This window comes from Oreochromis niloticus, linkage group LG13, assembly GCF_001858045.2.
Source record: "Oreochromis niloticus isolate F11D_XX linkage group LG13, O_niloticus_UMD_NMBU, whole genome shotgun sequence".
Taxonomy (NCBI): domain Eukaryota; kingdom Metazoa; phylum Chordata; class Actinopteri; order Cichliformes; family Cichlidae; genus Oreochromis; species Oreochromis niloticus.
Window position 1 is genome coordinate 27,544,129 of NC_031978.2, and position 22,261 is coordinate 27,566,389.

A 22,261-nucleotide genomic window follows, 5' to 3' on the forward strand; every position below is an offset into this window, starting at 1 on the left:
AAGTATTTAAAAAAGCTCCATATGCAACGTTGACCTCATTAACATAGACTTCCTTCCAGTCCACTTCCATGAGATCTTGTCTAAACTTATTAATTGCCTCGTTATTTCTTAACCTTCTATGAGTCACGAAACCAACTTCTTCCTTTCTTTTCATATTTAAATCAAAAGTGAAAAAGACTGGTAGATGATCGCTTATATCATTTATGATGAGGCCACTCATAATATTACTCTCCAAGCTATTAATGAAAATATGATCAATTAATGTTTCTGATTTATCCGTTATTCTACTCGGCTTTATAATTAAAGGATAAAATCCTTTACCAAGTAATAATTCAAAAAAATCTGACGCAGCCTTATCATTTGCCTCTTTACAAAGATCAATATTGTAATCACCACACAAACATAAAGTCTTATTTCCCTTAGCCTTACTCAATAAGTCTTCTACTGCCTCTGTAAGTAACTCAATCTGTGACCCCAGTTTCCTATATATACACGTAACAATTATATTCCTTCTTCTTTCTATGTCCAATTCCACTGTCACAGACTCCATTAAATCGTCTATAACCACAGACATACATTCAACTTTTTTACATTTCAAATCACAATTAACAAAAAGTGCCACCCCTCCTGCCTTTTTCTTAATTCTATTTACAAAGTATAAATCGTACCCTTCGATACAAAAATGACAACCCCTCTTCTCATCTAACCATGTTTCAGACAGAGCAATTATTTGAAACCTGCCTCTCAAACTATACAGAAAATCTTTAATCGAAGCAAAACTTCTATAAAGACTTCTGCAATTAATATGAATTAATGAAAATGTATTAACTATTTCAACCGTATCCCTGAATTGCTCCTCTGTATAATATTCACATGTGACATTGTATTAAGCACATTCCTTTCAGGGTCAATACCTACTTCAAAATCATATGATTTATGATCTGAGTCGTCGAGCATTATGCATAATTATTCTAAAACTATCTATTAACCTAAAAAAAGAAAGGGATCCTTAGCAATTGCACATTCATTTATCGACATTGTTCTGATATTGAAAGTTATTTTAAGTTAGACTGTTTTCTTGGATTTGCTAAATGTTTAAATATGCGATTGTAACTCTCTGGTGCCACCTTAAAACCTGTAGTCGGTAGTAGGACATGATGTCGTCAGTAAACGGGAAGTAAGTCTGTGAATTAAGGAGAAGGCATGTGCAGCATGGTGGCCTTAGTCAGACAAATCCAGTGGCATCCACATACATCCTTTGCCTTTGGTAGCATTGTGGGTATGTACAAACTTGTTTTATATTTTATGTGCATGTATAGACCACTTTCTTTCAAGTAAGTTCATTTTTCTATAAGTTTAATGATGATGCAATCTTATGCAGTTTACACTAGCAATCGCTTATGGAGCTAGTTAAAGGGGAACGATAAACGAATTGGAGGCATTCATTGTAGCAAGACTTGTTAAAATCATAATTTGATGTTTGTATTTGAGTTAAAAAGGGAAGTAATTCATATGAACATTGCATGTCGACATATTAAAAAACTGGGTTAATATATTTTCTTCGTTATATATGTACATGGTGAATAAGTACAGTGATTATGTCTTGTACTGTTTGTTACAGTTTCACCTTTCCCTGTGTCAATAAACCTGTGAACCGGGAATCGTGTCGTCAGAGTCTTGATGTGGGGAAGGAGTTTAGCTGACTGCCCAACCATAGCAGAGGCAGTACAGACATCTTTTAAAGTCCGTTGATCTTGTTTTCTTCCATGTCCAATTTACAATTTCCTTTTGTCCTTTTCCACCCGAAGTAGCATCTGTTCTTGTAAAGGATGAACTAATTGGGTTTTTTAGGCTTATAGCCATGATTGGTCGTAACCGTTTGCGTATCTTGATAATGTTATCTCGTATAAATGTCCAATTCCTCAAGGCCCTTAATCGTTATAACCTTGGCTTCTTCTGGCGTTCCATTCAGTTTAATCATCACTTTACAGTTCCTGGTCCAGGTTGCTTGAATCTTTTTCTCCTTCCGTAAAATGCGAGCTTGTCTAGCAATATCTGCATTTCTTTTTGTAAGATGTTCATTCAAATATACTCCACTTCCTTTCCATTACGTCTCTTTTTTAAATGCTTGAATGATTCTTGTTAAGTGGCTTAACCAACTAACTACCTAACAACTAAGCTTTTAAACTGTCACAAATATTAATAATAATGTAACTGATAAAAATGAGCATCAAAACTAAATTCATGTGAAAACACAAATCAACTGACTGGAAAATAAAGAAATATATTAAATGAAGGCGGACACCAATTCATCACGTTTTCATTATTTTCATTTCTCATCTTTCCTACTAAACTTGATTTAGACAAAACCAAATCCAATAACCTAATGTGATTAGGCACAGAACAGCCGTGTGCCTACTGAGCAGCACTCTTCATTGTCAGCATGTTGGCAATAACTCCATCCCAAATGACCTCCTTTTCTTTGCTAGGACCGTATAAATATCCATGTAAAAATGTAAATGTAAAAAAGGAGCCATTCCAACTTCCCCTCGGATGGAGTGAACACCTTGCTTGGGGTGTATATTAAATTGAGGGCGCGGGGTGCTCAGGGCTTGTTATAGTTCTGTTTGATTGTCTCCATCTATTGGGTCCGCTCTCCATTTCAAGGTGTACAATTCTCAAGCAGATGCGTAACCTTTGTCCTTGAATGTACAATGCCCACGGCTGTATGAATATATCTTTGCAAATATGAGTTTTAGCACACACACACACACACACACACACACACACACACACACACACACTGCTATGCATTTGGGTGTTTCCTGATCTGCAATTTTTTTTCAAGCCTAACTGTTTAGTTAGAAATATTATATCTTAAACAAAACAGGGTGAGTGTTTTTAGACACCTTTTAGCCACATATTACACAAGGCACACTGAGTAATTAAAGACAGAGGAGCTCAGGCAAACTTGCACACTTCTGTCCTTGAAAATGTACCATGTATATAATAATAATGCATTGGATTTATATAGCACTTTTCAAGGCACCCAAAGCGCTTTACAATGACATTATTCATTCACACTCACATTCACACACTGGTGGAGGCAAGCTACAGTTGTAGCCACAGCTGCCCTGGGGCAGACTGACAGAAGCGAGGCTGCCATATCGCGCCATCAGCCCCTCTGGCCAACACCAGCAGGCGGTAGGGTAAAGTGTCTTGCCCAAGGACACAACGACCAGGACAGAGAGGCCGGGGAGCGAACCGGTGACCTTCCGATTACAGGTGCCCTTCCCAACCCCCTGAACCACGGTCGCCCATATGTATATAACAGTTTACAATATAAAGACTGAAATGGTCTGGAACCCCTCTGCATTCTTTTTTAAAGATTGGCCTGGTTTTTTGCCTTTCCTTCAGGCTATAAGGAGGAAGGTCAGACAGTTGGGTTAAAGAATAAATGACTGTAGGATCAAATATTTGAACCGGACTGACTCTGTAAATCTGTAAATCGTAAGTGAACAGAAAATTCTTGTCCCACCTTATAACCCTGTGGTTATAGAGGACTTTGGAAAAAGCAAACATGGTGGTACAAAGTCAAAAAACACAATAACTCTGCATAGGTTCATATTTTATCCACCTAGCGCTTTGAAATGCCATTATCACATACAAAGAGGAAAACAACTTTCTGACAAGTGGAGCCACACACTGTCACTGCAAGTGCCTTGTAACCAAATCCCCCAAATCCCCTCCAATCACGGTGTGATGTATTGCTGTCTCGAACACTTCAAGGATCGTTTCCAGCTTTTTCCACAGCTGCCTGGAGTTTTCCCAGGACCTCGGCATATGATCCATAGATCCATCCGTCTGGCCCAGTTACTCTACCTGATTTGAAGTGTGTGACAAGTGGAAATGTTGTGACCTTCAAAGAACCCACACTTTATCCTTGGCTTAGGTGTGCTACACAGCACCCAAGCACTGTACAACAGAATTAATATGTGGGTGCAAAAAAGGACCAGAGGTGACCATATTGGGACAAGGAGACATGGTATAAAATGATCAATTAATGCTAGCAGATGTAGTCATCACACTGCCTCCATATATACTAACCAGTGCTAAATAAAATCTAATACATTAATAGAATTTCCCTCACCAAAGCTGCAACAGAGAGTTCTTGCACCTACTGTACACCACAGCAGGCTGTTATACAATCATAATCAGTTGGACAAGTATATAAATAAATGCATGCATACATAATAAAGCGTCACAAAGTCTTAAGAAGTCCAGTTTACTGACTCAACAAAAGGTGAAGCTTAGCAGATAGCCACTGGCTGGCTACAGGTGCCCGTGTCATCATCAGTGTTGAGCTCATCACTCAAAAAAGTAACGTATCACAGATTACTTGTTACTTTTTGTAAAAGTAACACAGTAGAAAATAATTTGTTACTCTATTCATTAATTTACTTTGTGTTGCTACATAACGTGACCTGAAATGCACTGACACATAATTGTTAACAATGTAAACCCTTCGGCTGCAGTGCCACACACTGACAAAAATCCATATCCTAATGGGGACATACATACATCTTTTAGGGTTTATGTATGAACAGCGGGAATGCCTGGTGTGAGACCAGGGGCTATTATAAGGGGGTCGGGGACCCCGTGTCCTTGACGTGATTGGTCTTTCTTGGACAGACTTTGTACTAGTGGAGCTTCCATGACTGGTCCTCGCAGGCACTCGCACAGTGAGATACCGTGTTAGGTTTAAAATAGAGCCAACAACACAAGGCAAAGTTGAAAACTAGTCCAAAGAGACTTCAGAGTGATTGCCACAATGATTCCATTGTAGAAGTATAAATTCATAAAACTAAATAAAGGCAATCTTGGACAGTTGGGTCTTTTTAAAGGTATCAAAAGTGTTCATAGATGTTGAATCTGATGAAAGCGTCACGGAAGTGGGGAGGACTCAGCCGCAGACCGGGTTTCTCAGTTCAGTACAGGTTTTAGTTACAGTCACCAGGTGCAATATATATACATGGTGGGGGGAAATCCAAAGATCCAAAAGGGAAATCCGGGAAAAGGGAAGGCTCTCTCACACTCAAACTCCACTTCACGATTCCACACACCAATTCACGCATTCATGAACTTGGGAACGCGCAGTTTCCTTTTGTCTTTAGCTTAGATGTGGCCTGATCTGCAGGTAATAAAAAACAACTCTGTACGAGACAGCCAGTATACTTATCAAAACTGAATGCACCCAATTTTCTCACTGAAGAGGAAATGGGTCCAAGACTTTCAATTACTCTGGGAACAAAGATGTCAGAGGAACAAATAAGAGCTTCTTCTTTTTTTGTATTTAAAGACAGAACCTCAGCTGTAATCCAGTTCTTTTTAACACTAATATGGTCCTGAAGGACAGATGAATTGCCTCTACTCTGGGGGAAATGTACATTTGAGTATTATCTGTTAGAGAGAGTTAAAACCTCTGTAATCAGCTTCTTTAAATTTTAAAAAATCCAAGGCAATTTTGAAATTGGTCTAAAATTCTGAGGGAGGGAAAATTTGGCTTTTTTTTTTTTTTTTTTTTTTTTACAAGAGGTTGGCAAACTAACTGCCTGTTTAAAATAGGAAGGGACAAAGCCAGAAGTTCAAGACTTATTCTTTACAGCCCAGTAGTGCGAATGATCTTTTTGAACAGTGAGGTTGGTAAAATGTTGAAAAGAATGCTGCCATGCAAGCCTGACTGCTCATCACTGCCTTTGGCACCGGCTGAAGATCAGTCTGCCGTGTTGGGATCACCATGCACTCAGCCTCAACATCACTCTGAGTGTGCAGATGATTGCAGTGTGCAGTTTATCATCGTATGCTAATCTTTTTATGCAACAAAAATAAAAGTAATATCCAGATTCACACTCAACAGTTGTAGACCTCTCCACCCTCGTCCTCCTCCCTGCACACAAACCCAAGCTCACTCGATTGTCACTTGATTGTCTTTTGTTTTTCTTTAGTATTCAGTTTGTCACATGCTTAATTTTTCAGTTTAGCTTGGATAAAACAAATGGGAACATTAAATCTTACATGTCAGGGTTCTGTTGGTTTTCTTCTCTGCTTTTATTTTCTGCTCACTTTTTGGAGTTTGAACTCTTTTTCCTGTGTCATAAAAACTTCACTGGCTGTCTGTGCAGTTGTTTGTTACAGTCATTTACTGTTTTTCTTTTTTTGTCATTTATCTCTTTGTCTCCACTGGTTTCACTTTTTTCTGTCCTTTTGTTATTGTTTGCTCGCCCTCATTTTTTTCACCGGGGTTTAGTTTTCCCATCAGTGCATACGTACTCTTTACTTTCCTGTCTGTGTATTCGCCAACCTTTAAACCTACCAGCATCTTTCCCTGCACAGCTCCTTGTACCTCAGTTTAATCCCCTGTGACTTGACTTCTTATTTGGAGTTTGCGTTTTTACCTTGTATTTGTTTCTGTTGGATCAGCCTTTGTTTGGGCTCTTGATGGTTTATACTGCCAACATACTGCAGCACCTTTTGTCCTCCAGTGAGGTTCATTAAATTCCTCCTTTCTGTGGCGTGTTAGCTTGACTCTTGATTCCTGCATTTAGGTCCTTTATCTGAACACTATTACACAGATCTCTGAATACAAGTCAGATAAAGATATTTATTTACAATGAACAATCTTACAGAAGAAGCCCCAGTCTTCTTTTGCTTCTTCTTCTACTTCTTCTTTTTTTATCTCCAGAAACCATGACTGTGAGTGTAGTTAGTTTGGAAAATCCCCTGCCGAGAGATGAAAACAACCTCTTCTTCTTCTTAAAAAACTGGTGAGTGAGCCCATAAGACTACAAAGTTGGAGTTAGGTGTCCAAGCAAGAGAGCAACTGACCTTTTTTCATAGACTCCTATACAGCTGAAAGTCTTTCTGCAGGTACAGCCTTTGTTACCTGTCACCACAGGTGTCGTTCTTTGTGTTTAAGTATCTTAAGCTTTTTTTTACAACCATACAATCTGTGTTTGCATGTTGGAATGACTAAACAAGGAGAAACACAGTGACCCTGATGATCAATCTGTAACAGAGCTCGGAGCCTGACTAATAAACCCTAAAGGGAGTAATACTGATAAACCCATTTAATTATAAGACATTGTTCTACAACAATACAGCCATGGCTCCAGTGCTGCTGTATTGTTACATCTATATTTGAGCGTTGTTGTAAATAATGACAGTGTATATTTCTCTTGAGATCTCAGAGCATGTGATTTAGAGTTGGTGAATGAGAACTCTCTTACTCTCCATACTGACTCTGAGGAGTAGAAGCAACTGGCCTTCATGCTGTCTTATAATGCTTGAATTGATCCTACCTTAGGTTTCAAGCATTCTGCTTTGCTTAAAAAGCAATAATGTAAATATGTTTAATTCTCTGGCTTATTAAACAGAAACATCTGTCGTAGTTTCTTTGTAATAAGCAGGAAAACAGAGCTGCAAAATGCAAATGAACTTCATCACTGATTGGCCTCTAACCAGCCGAAGATTCAGCCTCTCCTGCAGCAAGTAGCACCAAGCAGCTCACTTGGATATAGAAGAATATGAAGTTTGGAAAGAAGAACAATTTTAAAGCAAGCATGATGTAATTAGCACTTTTTTGAGCAACAATTTCACAGATCTGGACTGTTTTATTAAAAAACCCCACACCATTATAATTTGTGTATACAGTAAAATAATTAATTCATCTTTTTTATTTTTTATCCCAAAATAACATGTTGGAACACACTGGGATATTTAATGCCTATCATTAGAAATAAACCACTACAAAATTCCCTGGGGGTGGATACCAACATTCTGAGTACACCAAACCTCTAACCCGCTCACCTAAACTGTTGATATTGGACTGCTTAATTTTGTCGACTGTGTCAACAGTGTTTTCAGTTTTGGACCTGTTGTCACTCTTTAGTTTTCCCATATGTTTCCTGTTTTATTGTGTTAGTCTTTTAATGGATTGCATTTATATAGCGCTTTTCAAGACCCCAAAAGCACTTTACAATTCCACTGTTCATTCACTCTCACATTCACACACTGATGGAGGCAAGATACAGTTGTAGCCACAGCTGCCCTGGGGCAGACTGACAGAAGCGAGGCTGCCATATCGCGGCATCAGCCCCTCTGGCCATCACCGGTAGGCGAAGTGTCTTGCCCAAGGACACAACGACCAAGACAGACAGAGCTGGGGATCGAACTGGCAACCTTCCATTTACAAGATGAGCTTCCCAACCACGGTCGCACCTGTTGTACATGTGCACTAGGTTTAGTTTAATTCCTCTGTGTCATTACTTAGATTTATTCCTGCTGTGTTTACACCTGTTTCCAATCCTCCTCACTATCCAGTCTGTTTAAGCCCTCAGTTTCTCTCAGTTTCTTGTCTCCTCCTTGTTTGTGTTTCCTGTCATTCAGTCATTTATGTTCAGCTCTCTCAGTTTAGTCCATCCAGCTTTTATAATAAACATAGCACACTTTCTCAGCAGTCCTGCATTTGGGTGACAATTTTTAGAGTGAATACTCTAAATAACATTATCCACAATGTATCAGTATTAACTAAAAGTACAACTAACCACATCTAGTTCTCTATGCATTTGTACAATAATAATGGTCAGATTATTTCAAGACAACCTTAGTTTTATGCAATGTTATTTTCCCGAATTTATTATCCTGAATAAAAAATTGCTTCCCAACACACAAACTGTTCGTATTTGCTAAGTTAGGCTAAGCTGGAAGGCTCTTCTAAGGGAGCTGAGTGAAAAGAGGTGAATCGTTGAAAAGAGTTGGACTTCCCATCACTAACACATAGTCAGTCCAGCAAACTGAGGAGCAGTGGTTTGAAAATGCAATCAACATTTAAAGGTGAATATTTATTTTCCCAGTGTTTCTGTTTTAAATGTAATTATTTGCCAGTTTCTTTGATTACAAACAGAGCTTTAGAAAACTCTGATGAGATGACTTGAAAGTAAAAAAAAGTTTTACTGGTCACTGCGGTAAAAAGATGCTGTCTAAAGAAGAAACTTACAGTCCAAAAACCTAAATGTCAAACTCTGACAATCTTAGCTGGATGGCCACAGTGGGGGGCGTGGCCTTTCTTCTGATGTAGGAGTCTTGGTTGAGGCTCCCTCCTTGTGTGGAGTATACACCTGAAACCTTCTTACTATGTTTGATTTTTGCTTCCTTCACTGCAACCTTAGAAAAGTGGAGCTGCACTGTGTGATGCAGGTAAATGTCCGTTAGACTTTCTTTATAAATCACAGTTAATTTGTATTTTTATGACCAGTCTAGTGTGCACCCTGCAGGTAAGCATCTGTAGAACATTACAGAAGAAAAAAAACCCGCCCTAATGCCACTCTGATGAATGGAAAGCAGCACAGAGATACACATGGCACATATGGTGTCTCATCAGCAAGAATATTCCTACAACCATTAAGATTCACACGCTTACGCCAGCAATCAAGTGATCAAATGGATAAAAAGGGAGGGAGACACACAGCGGAGTACTGGAGTCGGTGGGGAATACTTAACAAAATGAGGAAGCAATCGTCACACTGGGCGCAGAAGCCCACTTCCACTAAATGAAATTCTTCTACTTGGCTAAGTAGCTATTTTACTATGCTAATGAGAGTCCAGGACATTCTGTTAAACTCAGCCTTCTCAATCAGAAACATAATTTCTTAAACACAACCACAGTGAAGTGTGAAAACACAAGGTGAGCAATCTGAAGGTTGCTGATGGAAGCAATCAGACCACAGATTAACTTGTATAATGTGAGTACATGGGACGATAGCCCTGAGGCTAGCATACAGTATCAGATACAGCAGTAGATAAGGGTCTGCAGAAAGAACATAAAGAAGTTTATGAATATAAAAGCTATGTCACAGTCTATATTGCTAGATTGCGTCTCTGTAGTATATAAAACCTCCCCTGTGCTCATGCATAGTAGGAACTGTTTCCAATTTTGTTTAATGTTTGATTGTGATTATAGACTGGAAATGGTCTCTTCCCGTGAAATGAAATTCTCTGACTCACTTCTGTATGAGCACTCCTGACTCCTGACACTAATTCCAGGTCTTTCAAGTCTCCGGACTGCTTTAGACTGTTCTGGTTGAGACATGATAGATGTGACAGCGATAGTGTGTTATGTTTCTCTCCTCGTTTATCATTTTTCACTTTCCCGTCATTTTAATTTGGCACTCCACTGGTCCTGCACAACAAAGATCAACTTTGCCACATAATCAGTGTCCCTACTAAGACATGAAAATGAGTGTGTGTGTCTGTGTGAGCACCAACAGGAGGCATATTCTCTCACCTGCTCCCAGTCTGGCTGGCATCGGCTCATCCTCCCCATGGCTAATAACGAACAGCGCAGCTACCCCCTCTTCATCAGGTCGTTAGCTACATTAGTGGTAAATAGTGCATGGTTTCTATGTGTTATTTGATTATTACATATGCACTTATCATACACCTCCCTCTCATCTTAGATCACATCCGGTGTGTCCGTCTTCCTCCTTTCCAGCTATTCTCTGTTGAACATTCCCACTGGTCTGGAAACTCCCCAGCAAAGATACTCATGTCCCGACACCTCTGCCCTGTGCTTCCCTTCACCTGCCCAACATATTCTTGGGTTTTGTAATCAACACCCTGAAATTTTCTCGCTTGCTCTCAAGATTAAAGCATCTGTCTCAGCAGTTCTGTTTCGGTCCACTATTTCTGGAGAAAATCATAAAACAGGGTGAGGTGCTCAATTATCAGCTAATGCACCAAGAAAGCTTGATTAGAAATGTTATTATAAGCTGGTCAACATTTTAACATTTCAGCATGGAGACACATGGGGATTTACTCACTTTTGGAACCAGCCTCAAGCGACCACTTGATAAATTACAGGGCAGTTTTTTTGCTCTTGTTGCACTGGCTTAATTTTTGAGTTTATTCTACCTAACACCCCGAAACTCTAAGTCATCATCACCGATGACTCTAACCTTAACCCTGTGCAATAAGAATATGCAATTCTTAGCAATCAGGAAACAAATTAAATGATCATTTTAATGGACACATATGAAAAACTACTCCCCAAAGACTCTGTTTTGCCTTTCTTCAAAGTGCAGGATTAGACTGTGGTCAGGGTTATCACCTTTGATGACTTAGAATAAAAGAGCTAAATTTATCACAAAAATGTGTGGTGGGGCTGAGGGAGTACAGTAAGCAGATGGCTGATGGAGACAGCCTGGATGGACCGGAGATGGACAGCCTGGATAAGATGAAGATGTTGAGGAGGAGGGAAGCACGATAGGTGGCTTGAAAGTCACAGTGACAGATGATTATGAATTTAAAGGACAGGGGGTAGGGGACTGATTGGTTCAGAGAACGTGGTAAGACAGATTATTGGACAAAAATAGTTACACTGACATTTTGAATGAGGTGAATTTGACAGCGAGGGAAAACAGAAGCGATGAAGAAAAACAGAGTGTTAATAATAGACCATTTCACTGAGAAGAACAGAAACCGAACATGAGAGGTCTTCCTTTATTGAACTCATAGAGAAACTTTAAATTAACTTCTTTCCTTATGTTATAATATTACATAAATATTATACTTTTTTAATTGGAAAGCAGATGTATAATACAACAACATCGATGGTTAGCATTTTTAGAGGGTTAGGGTTACCCTCAGGTTTTGAATAAGACCTAAATCTTGCCTTATTTTCCATAACATTTTAAGGAGCATAAAGATGAATAAATAAATCGATCACACTAGAAAATATAAAGGGTGGTTAGTACTGTTGCCTCACAGCAAGAAGGTCCTGAGTTTGAATCCACCATCCGGTTTAGGGTCTTTCTGTGTGGAGTTTGCATGTTCTCTGAGGATCTGGATATTATCCTGGGGATATCACATGGAATTCAGAGATTTGCTGATTGTAAACTGTGTTAGCGGTGGTAAAAAACAGGCTTCTGCCATAACAAACACCCCACTCTCCTTTATTAATATTAAATGTGATGCTGTTTTATCACAATCTGCAACTAGCTCGTGAGCCACAATGCTAAACATTTTATGAAAGGGTTCAGATCCCTTTTGCATGATTCTCTTTGAACACAATTTTAGGAATGAAGCTTGAATGTTTATGAGTAATGTTGTAACCCTAACCTCTTTAAAAATAAACCCTGCCATTTTAATGAGTACATAACTTATTTTTCAAGATATAGGGATGGAAACAACGGAGCTTGGCAACTTGGCAAGAATATGGCACCTTTGGTTACGTTACCGTCACATGCCACATCAGTATTGCAAACAAGGGACTCTGTAAATATAGGACAGTCACCATGACACAGCACATACATGAGTAAACTACCTATGGCGAGGAGTGGAACAGCAAGTGAACTCCTTTTTGTTGTTTGGACAATGTTGCTTATTTAACCTTGAGCTCAAACTGGGCTCTGACAGCCTTGAAAGTATCAAAGAAGGTTATCAGTTGTTTCCTTGAATGTTGCGTGAGACAGCGCAGCGCATTAGTCACATCGTCCATGGATCGACTCGCTCAGTCAAGTTAATTCACTTTATTATTTTTAGAACCACGCTAGTGATTGGCTCAGATATGGAGCAGCAGTTGTTGATTAGTTATCAGACAGACCTGTCAACGGAAATGTCGACAAATATGTCTGCACAAAAAAAGTGCAGATATTCAGGATATCTAGAGGACAGTTGGAGCCTTAAAATGACATCTTAAATGACCTTTAGTGTATTCAGCGGTCTAATCCCAACAGCTCCAGGATGTAGTTTGGAGGGTCACAAAGAAAACACTCTTGTAAAATGAGTTTTATTATTATGCTGTGACAATAAAACAATGTCCCCCATAACTTTCAGCGCTGTTATGGAGAATGTAAATTATACACAAAATTCTGGATGTATTTAATTAATTTTTATTATATTCCAAATGATAGTGTGTTTAATAAGGACAGTTAAAAAACTGGCAAAGGGAAGAGGAAGGTGAGATCAAAGCGGGACAAAGGATACTAATATGAGAAAGACAGATAGAAAGCGCGATCGAGTGAGACCATTTCAGTAAGTATATACATTTTTCTTATCTTTAGCATCCAACCTTTTCTGCTCCCCGATGTCTATCCTTTGAAAACAGCTAATATATCTCAGATGTGTTATAGCAGACAGCAGACAAAAGGTCAAAGAAAGTCAGGTCTGCTCTGCATGGCAGGAGCAATAAAAGACTGGAAAAATGGTGTAACTCTAAAGAAAAGCACCTGGTGGAACATCCTACATCTAATTAATTTAATTTACAAGTCAGTAACTGACTGTGTATGAAAAGAGCCTCCCAGAGAGGCTGAGTCTTTCAGACATACTGATGTGGAGGGATTAACCACCAAAAATACTGAACTATTTAGCAACTCAAACTTTTGCAAAGAACAAAAATATCACTAAAAGAATGAGAAATATCTACATGCAAGGATGCTGAAAGACTCACTACAAGGCTGCATGGGGTCAGGGTCATTTCAGAAACAAAACACTGTCATTTGTTAAAAAAGTCTAATGTGCAAATAGAAATATTCAAATGCAGGAATGTCCTGTGGTCTGTCAAAATCTGATATTACTTCTAGAAATCATATAAAGGTAAAGAGGAAGGAGCCATCAGGTTTTTAAGTACCCTACCTCAAAAGCCAGCATTGTTTGCTAAAGCATATAGTTAGGGCTGGATCAGGTGACCCTGAATCTTCCCTTAGTTACGCTGCAATAGGTTTAGGCTGCTGGAGGATTCCCATGATGCACTGTTTCTTCTTCAGTCACCTTTCTCACTCACTATTTGTTTACACACTTCTCTGCATTGAATCACTAGTTAATATTAATCTCTGGCTTTTCTCTTTTGTCCTGTCTTCCACTCCTCACCCCAGCTGGTTGCAGCAGAGGGCCACCCCACCTAGTTCTGCTGGAGGGTTCTTCCTGTAAAAAAAGGGATTTTTTCTTTCCCATTGACGCCAAAGTGCTTGTTCATAGGCGGCCATATAATTGTTGGGGTTTTCTCAGTTTTCTTTTTATTATTGTAGGGCCTTCGCCTTACAATATAAAGTGCCTTGAGGCAACTGTTGTTTGGTGTTGTAAATCAGTAAAATGTCAGTAAGAAAGTAAAAGTAATTAAGTAAGTAAATAGGTAGGTACTTCACTGGTCCCACATGGGGACCTGGGAAATGATTGTGTTACAGCAGCAGGATAAAGAGTAAACATATTTCATGCTTAATCCTGCCAAACCACATCCTGCACGTATTCCAGCGTGGCTCCATATGAGTCAAATGATACATTGGTCTGCCTTAAAGTTTATATTAGTCAGCCAGTGGAAATACTCAGTGGATCATTAAAAAAAGACAAAAAAACCCCAAAAAACAGATGCCTCAAGGTGCTGACTGCTAGAAATCCTATATATAAAAAAAAAGAATAAAAATAAGAATAAGAATAAAAAAGAACTCAACTTTTGACCCCAATTGAGGTAAAAAGACCAAATGAGATGTTACACCGCAGCATGTCATACATGTCATGTCCCTGACATCCTGCTTGTCTTGCTGGCATCAAATTTAAAGTGAGGGTATACATTTTTAAGCAAACAAACAAAAAATCTTAATAAAGGAATGTGAAAAACAGTTTAAAATTGCAGTGTGCTTTTTCTTTTTGCATTTTACACCCGACTCTTGCATCTAATTTTGTGCTGAGTAAAGATGTGCCATTTCCATGCTTATCATGCAATATGGAATACTGCCTCAGCAGTTCTACTCATGGAAGGTGAAGATAATCTGGGAAAATGTCACAGAATAGAAAACTGTCACTGCTGCCAGGGCGTGCTCCCTTTTTTCTCCATCTGCAAATCTGAATTATTCAAATACTGTCATCATATTCTACTTTATTATTTTAGTTACTGCAAACATGAGCTTTAAATTACAGCCTTACTTGACACCTGATAATAAAATCAATTACAATTATAACACATATTCTCTACAGTATGTATAACAGGCAAATTATCTATACTATTATCATTTTCTACTTAAATTTGTCTTTGTCTTTCCATCTCACATTTCATCAAGTCCCCGTGGATCTGCACTTTCTGAGGCATGATATGAGGCTCGTCACGTCTTCAGATGCCAAGCTGTTATTGAATCCGTAGTACAGCAATGTCCTTGAAATGTAATCTCACACATAAAGAAGAAGAGCTTATTCAGCCACATCTGAAACTAGACCCACTGTGCACCGCATCTCAACATTAAACTGGTGAAACTCAGAGAGAACACGAGTGCTCAGTGAGCAAGCTTCAATCCTGGCTTCCTTGATATGATTACAACATCTAATCACATTTTTTTTAGACAGGATAATATGATTATTTCTATGGAGACCAAATGTAGTGGGGGATTATTGGTAATAAAATGATGCTGGATTACTGCCTGCGTTTTCCCTCCCTGTTGAAAAGGCAACAAATCTGCAGTCTCTTGTTCTGGATGGATTTTAGGTAAAGAGCGCCTGGACATCAGAAAACTTCAAAGCCAGGATGAAACAAAAACTTTTACTTATGTGTTCCAAGGATCATAGAGAGGAACTGGCCACAATATTAAATTCTCTAAGGCTTAGTCAGCAGGCAAGAAACCTTAGTGCTCAACTTCACAGGTTCCTGAGGCAGGACCACTGAATCTGTTTTGTTATTTGGGAAACTATAACTATGTAACTATACCACTAATGTTGGACTATTTGGTTTAAAACCCCACCAGTAATTCAGCTTTCTGAAGTTAGTTTTGACCTTTTAGTCCATAAGACTGTGTTAGACTTTCATGGTTATCACTCAATTTGTTCTAGACCTGAGCACTGTATGCCTCTGTCCACATCCATGCTTTGGCTATGCCAGAGGCCATTTATGAAATACGGATTCAAACTAGAATGAATTTACATCATGCAAATCGAATCACAATACAATTTTGTTGCCTTTATTTTGAAGGTGACTGTGTCTTTTGCTTTTTTTTTTTTAAACATCTATGCGTCTGCAAGTGAATGCAGCTTCTCTTTAAATGTGTTGGTATTGGTGTTTACAAGAGATGTGAGTCTGCTAACCTCGAAAAATGTCAGCTCACACTAAGAAAAAAAGACAAATTGATGGCAAATGTGAGGTTTGATCAGGATATGGACTTCTACATAAGTGTTTATTTACTGAAGTCACAGTTAAAGCTGCATTTATTTGTGGAGAGCAGATTTTTGTGTTCAGTTTGAATCACCATTACCAGACTAAACACAGAAGAAAAGAACTTGACTCATATAGAGGAGTGACCAACATCTGATTCTCTGATGGGGATTTTAAAGCTAACATACCCTGAAAAAATGAATGCAGTTGAAAAAGTTTCCCTCTCCAGGTGAACTGTCACAAGATAACTGGAGCTGTGATGTCCATGACACAGCCCAGTTATTCATCTTTGGACATGGGACAATTCAAGAGTGGGACAAACTGGTAGGCATTACAAATGTGACAGGAAAAAATGTTGGATTTCTGAAGTGGATGCAAAATAAAGTGCTACAGTATTTCTGAGTCTCAGTAACTCAAAATAACCAATCTACAGATGCTGTCTGACTGAAGCCCCAAAAAAGATGAAAAGAAACAGATAAATGATGCAGGAAGGACCGCAACCATCGGCAGTTCAAGCTTACATGACGATAAGTGGATGCTGTTTTACTCTCTGTCCGTGACCTTGTACCAACTGCCAGACACGGAACATCTTTCCACTATTAGCCCATGGTTAAACAAACATGTGCACCTCATTTCTCCTCATCTGTCCGCCTTCCTCACATATGGTATAGCAAGAACCTGGGAGGGAGCAGTTCACTTCTTGCTCTCACTTATTTTTTAGAAAAGTTCTGAAGAAATTAAATGGCAAGTATATATACAGTTTTTCAGCAGCACCATTACTACTACTACTACTACTACGGCTGTAGGGATGGCAGTCATCCCTTTGTTTGATGTAAGGCTGGAAACACACAATAATAGTCCTTAGGGGATAATTCTTATGCATTTACAGCAGCCTTCATCAAGCCTCACCTGCTGGTGTATGTTATTCTCCAATTAACCTGCAAAGCTTGTGCTATCCCCGCTCATCGAAGCTGTTCAGTCTATTTTATGCTAAATTGCACATAATAAATATGCTAAAGCAAGATGCACATGGTAAACATTATAATGTTGGCATTTAACTAAAAGCATTACAGTGCCTATCATCAACAGATTTGACATTGTTGATGGGCTAAGTGTTGCGCCAAGAGTTGATAAAAACATACAAATTATTTCATAAGCATGTTGTTTTCTAAATGTTAATTTAGACATACATTGACAATCATTATTATAGATGGCAGATATGAGGTTTTTTTTATGTAACAGCAGTGAGGACAGTGTTTAATGGATATAATGGTTATACACAGTTACATAAAAATCCCAGCAGCTCCAGGATCTACTAATTTTCATTTCCAATAAATTATACTTAAAATCATTAAGCACAATATCACATCTTTGGTAAAACAGGACATGATACTGTGTGATAGCTTCTCCAAAACCAAGTGCTGTAAAATCTAAAACTCTCCCTGCTGCCTGAAACATTAATTAAAGACTATTCGGGAGCTACTTTTTCAGTATAAAAAGGTAAATGCAGCAGTTTATCTAAATAATTACATGTTTTTCTTTGATGTAATTGCTTTTGCCAAATCAAGAAATGCAACTACTGTTTGACTGAGTTTAGTTTCTCTATGGAGAGGTGAAGGCCATTTAAGGGCCTTATTTAAGCAGGACATATTTCATAAAATATTCAGAACCCTTCACTTCAGATCAAGGTTTAAACTTGTATTCTTGCTGTTCAATCTACAGTCGACAACTGATAATGACTAATTTGTTAAACACAAACACGAAATCTGTAAATTACAAAAGCTTCATTACAATTCAAGCTTTATCTAATTATGGGCCTTCAACCTGACTGCAGTCTAGTTGGTCCAGTTTTGACTGGACATTTTTTTGAAAGACATACATTTACAATATAAGGTCCTCTAAGACACATTACATGGTAGGACAAAACAAAACGCCAAACAGAACACATTACAACACAAGTAAATGTAAATCTGCCGCCTCCTCTTACGTACTCGGGAAAACCAAACTTATTCCCCTTCATCAACCCTGATCCAGTGCCAGTTTTCACCCCAGCAGAGACTCACAAGGAAGCAGACACACTGCTCCCATTACAATTAGTAATGCAGCAGTACTTACAGCAGCGTGCTTTCTTCCCATCCTTGTATCTCGCCTCCGTCTATTGTGTTACAAATCTGCTGCCCAGTGAAGACCTCTGTCTGACCTAGTTACATATATACAGCACATAAAGGTCAAACAACAGACTTAGGAAGAGCATCTTCTGCCTGGTGTGTGTGTATATTCATAATGCTTAACTGGGTTAGAAATGAGTGTAAAGCTGTCTTCTTAAAGCTCTTAGAGTTACATGTTAGTGTCTGTGTGTATATGCACATGTGCACTGAGGGAGACATCTGTTTGCTGCCAGCAAAGGCAGCAGTGACAGACAGTAAGCAGTAGTTATTTATCAGAATGTGAGTAAGAAGAAAAGTCTCATCCTGGCAAATTACTTTGAATGTCATCAGCAAAAGAACACGCTGTCTAGACTTTGGCAACACATGATCTGAAACTATAACTTCTTAAATGTTATGTAAAAATCAGCATTTTGCTCTAACAGTATTGTGTTTATCACAACTCACACAGCACTACAATCCTGCTGTCTTCACAGAAGAAATGCTCTGATCTTGTCATCGATATCTGATCGAGGACATCATGAAGCAACATTTGGGCTTGACACAAATCAGCTAAATCAGTCTGAATGCTGCTAAGGGCGAAGTGTCAGAGACTGGCCACATCTACATAAATTTGTCATCTGATAAAGCAGCAAGATAACACTTGGGCCCTTCACACTTTTCTTATTCAGTGTCTATGGAAGAAAGCTGTACTCTTCAGCCTTTTGGACAGTTGATCGTTGCTCATGATAAATAAACAACAGAGAGGGGAAGTAAACCAATTAGTTTTTATAAGTAACGAGTAAAGTAAGGGATTACTATTGCAACCCCCCCCCAATTAGATTACTGTTACTTTCCCGTAAGCACGCTGTGTTACTAAACCGTGATTTTGTTTGTGAGAGTGTCTCATGACAATGAGCGTGTGGCGTCCGTGGCAGCAACAGACGTGTAGATCAACAATAAATAATATAGAGTGTGGGAAAGAGTACGAGCATGCAGCGTTTAAAGCTTGGAAGCACTGACATTACTTAATAATCCACATGTGTATCATCAGCACAAGGTTCTTTTCTCTATTGAATTCATACAAAAACAGACACACATGCAGCGTTATAAACAACTATTTCTTGGCAGAAATTCTCTGTTGTACGAAAACTTCGGCAACGGAGTAGCAAAATATAGTGTCTTAATTAGTGAGCTTTAGAAATGCTGATAAGATGATTTTGTAACCTTGGTACATGTGCAGGTTAGGTGTTTTTTATCTGCATACGAAGAGAAAGCTAAGACTTCTTTTCTCTTTCCTAATTTTAGCTTTGGCTGAGTTGAATCTCAGTCAGTTACAATAAAGTAGAGTCACATTTAAATATCTGGGTATACTGTTCTTACAGTGAGAATATGTTTTTTCTCAAGGCTTAAATTTACCATTTAGGACATTTATTAAACTAAAATTTAGAGTACTGGAATATCTGATAAAGACACTCTTTAAACTAAAATGAGTATACGCATTTACAGTTATTTTAAGCTTCACTGTATGCTTCTGTAAGAATCAAATAAACTGACAGCCTGACATGGGAAAACAAAAGAACTCTGGTAGATGCCGTGTAGAAGAGACTAAATCAGCATCGACTGGTTATACTGTATAGGTGAGATTCTGAGAAAAAGCAATAACAGAACTGTAGTGAAGCTACTTAACTACAGTCAAGACTAAGCCACACTATCAGCCACTGTTTTCAGGCTCCGTTCTCACATTCATCTACCCATTTATTTTCTTAATCACTCATCCAGTTTAGGGTTGCAGGGGTGCTGGAGCTTATCCCAGCTTTCACAGGGTGAAAGGCAGACTATACCCTGGACAGTTCACCAGTCTACTCCAGGGCCAACAGATAGCGAAAGACAATCATTCACAATTTAAAATTACCAATTAACCTAATATTCACGCCTTTGGACCGTGAGAGGAAGCCACAGCACCTGGAGAGAACAGCCGGTACATTTGATCCAGGACCTTTTCTTGTTATGATGTAACAATGTTAGCCACTACACTACCCAATCTCACACTAATATGCAGGTTCTGTATGCCAATGCAAAGACGAGGCAAAGACATTAATGATACTTTGGTAGTTTGCAACTGCTGCAAAAAATAAACCAAAGCTTTAAACTAAATGTAGCACAGTAAAACCTGTAACACCCATCTGCACACTGCGGGTACCTCTGCTAGAAACAGAGGATGACTGCTATCAGCCTGCAGCAAAATTGCCATTTTTACCTAAATATGGACAATTTTCATTCAAACTTCTAAATTTACTTTATTTCCGTGGTCCCACGGGTACAGACATCAATCATAAAGAGGATAAATCACTGGAAGGTATCAACTCCCCAAGCACTAAAAGCTTTTATTTTTTATTTGTTTGCTGTGAAGTAACATTTTTATTTTATACAGTTGGGCACTACCATGAGTGGCAAAATCACTACTGAGACCAAAAATGTCTATGTAAGTAAAGAATCAAGAATCTTTTTCTTAAATAAAGAAGCTTCAGTTAAGGATATCCAGATTATCACATGACAATTAAGTTGGGAAGGCCAAAAAGAACGCAGTTGAAGGCAGACGGTGGGAGAACCATTTCACGCTGATCATCATCTTCCTTTCTGTCCTCTGAGACAGTGAGAAGCTCTTGATCTACAGAGAAAGCAGTTAGCTGTAAGTTTTATTGAATTTTGCTCCTTTTGTGCAGTATTGCCAGTTCTATATTTAGTTAGGTAACGATTCTGCTCAATATAGATCAAACAGAATTTATAGATAGTGATTCTTTGTACTGAAAGAGAAACATAAGCATGCAAATTGAATGCATTAATAATAGATAGAAATAGAATGCAAAAGTGAAGCTACATATACATATATATTTATCGTACCATTTGATCCTTTGACCTTGTGAATACCTTGTGGTATCTCTGAACTGTCCCCTTTTCTAAGGGCATGTAGGGCCTGGCCAGAGGTTTGTTGAATCCTTAGTATATCTGCAACACATGGTGACACACACACACACACACACACACACACACACACACAGTGCTACTGTAACCTCTAATAATGCCCACAGGTGCAAAGTAAATATTTACAAATGCTAATTTACAATCTCAGCTTGCAGTAAAATACATGCCCCAAACTTACTGTCTAAAATAGCGGTCACATTATGTGTGTTCTGTTGAAAGCTGCTGTGCCACTGATTCAGGACAATACAGCCAACACCACTCAAACTGAGCAGCAGAGCAGTCTCCAGGGGATTCTGCAGGGCAAGCGTTCCTGCACTGGAGAGAAGGAAAATATTGAGATCATAAAGACACAAAGAGAGTAAATGCTGTCTACAAACCTTTACCAAGCAAACAGTCATAAATACTGCCAAGAAAAAAAAAACTTGGAAAATACTTTAGGAAGGCAAAACAGAAATGGAAAATTTAGTATTTTATTCATTCTAACTTCTTTGATACCTCCTTTGCCTGCCAAGTTTGGACTGACGGAGAACAGCAGCCTTGTTGTGAACCTGGCCAAAGAGCAGAGCCATGTGGCACTCTGAGGAAAAAAACATTATTATCATCATTAGTTGGAAACAGAACATTGAATACTTTGGGTAATTTTAAGTCTCCGGAATAGTCTTTTGCTAAACAAAGGATAAGAGAAATGCAAACTGCATGGCATCTTTTTACTTTTATTTTAAATACACCGTTAAGCACAATGAATGATCTAGGTTGTGTTTATAATGTATGTGTATGATGTATTTGAGAGATAACTGATTAAAGCTGCTGTGAACGACAGACGGACAGTGCGATTTTAAACACACTTTAGACAGTATCTGTTATTTAACTAAATCATGACATTTTAGCCACGGCCCCACATCTGGCCAGCTCTCAGCTCTCATGTTTCTATTTTTGTAAATAGAAA

General features: G+C 38.6%; 1 protein-coding gene across 7 annotated transcripts in view; it reads right to left on the minus strand.

Annotated features, from left to right (window-relative positions):
- Nucleotides 1-20,679: 20,679 nt before the first annotated feature.
- cfap46 (cilia and flagella associated protein 46) overlaps nucleotides 20,680-22,261 on the minus strand; it is a 66,391-nt gene continuing 64,809 nt past the window's right edge. For all 7 annotated transcript variants that reach the window (XM_005463815.4, XM_025897761.1, XM_025897760.1 and 4 more), the window contains 4 exons: nucleotides 21,811-21,892; nucleotides 21,494-21,630; nucleotides 21,235-21,339; nucleotides 20,680-21,001 (listed from right to left, as the gene is read on the minus strand). In XM_005463815.4, the coding sequence (XP_005463872.1) occupies nucleotides 20,880-21,001; nucleotides 21,235-21,339; nucleotides 21,494-21,630; nucleotides 21,811-21,892 (446 nt within the window). In that variant the 3' untranslated portion in view covers nucleotides 20,680-20,879. The remainder of the gene's footprint in view (nucleotides 21,002-21,234; nucleotides 21,340-21,493; nucleotides 21,631-21,810; nucleotides 21,893-22,261) is intronic.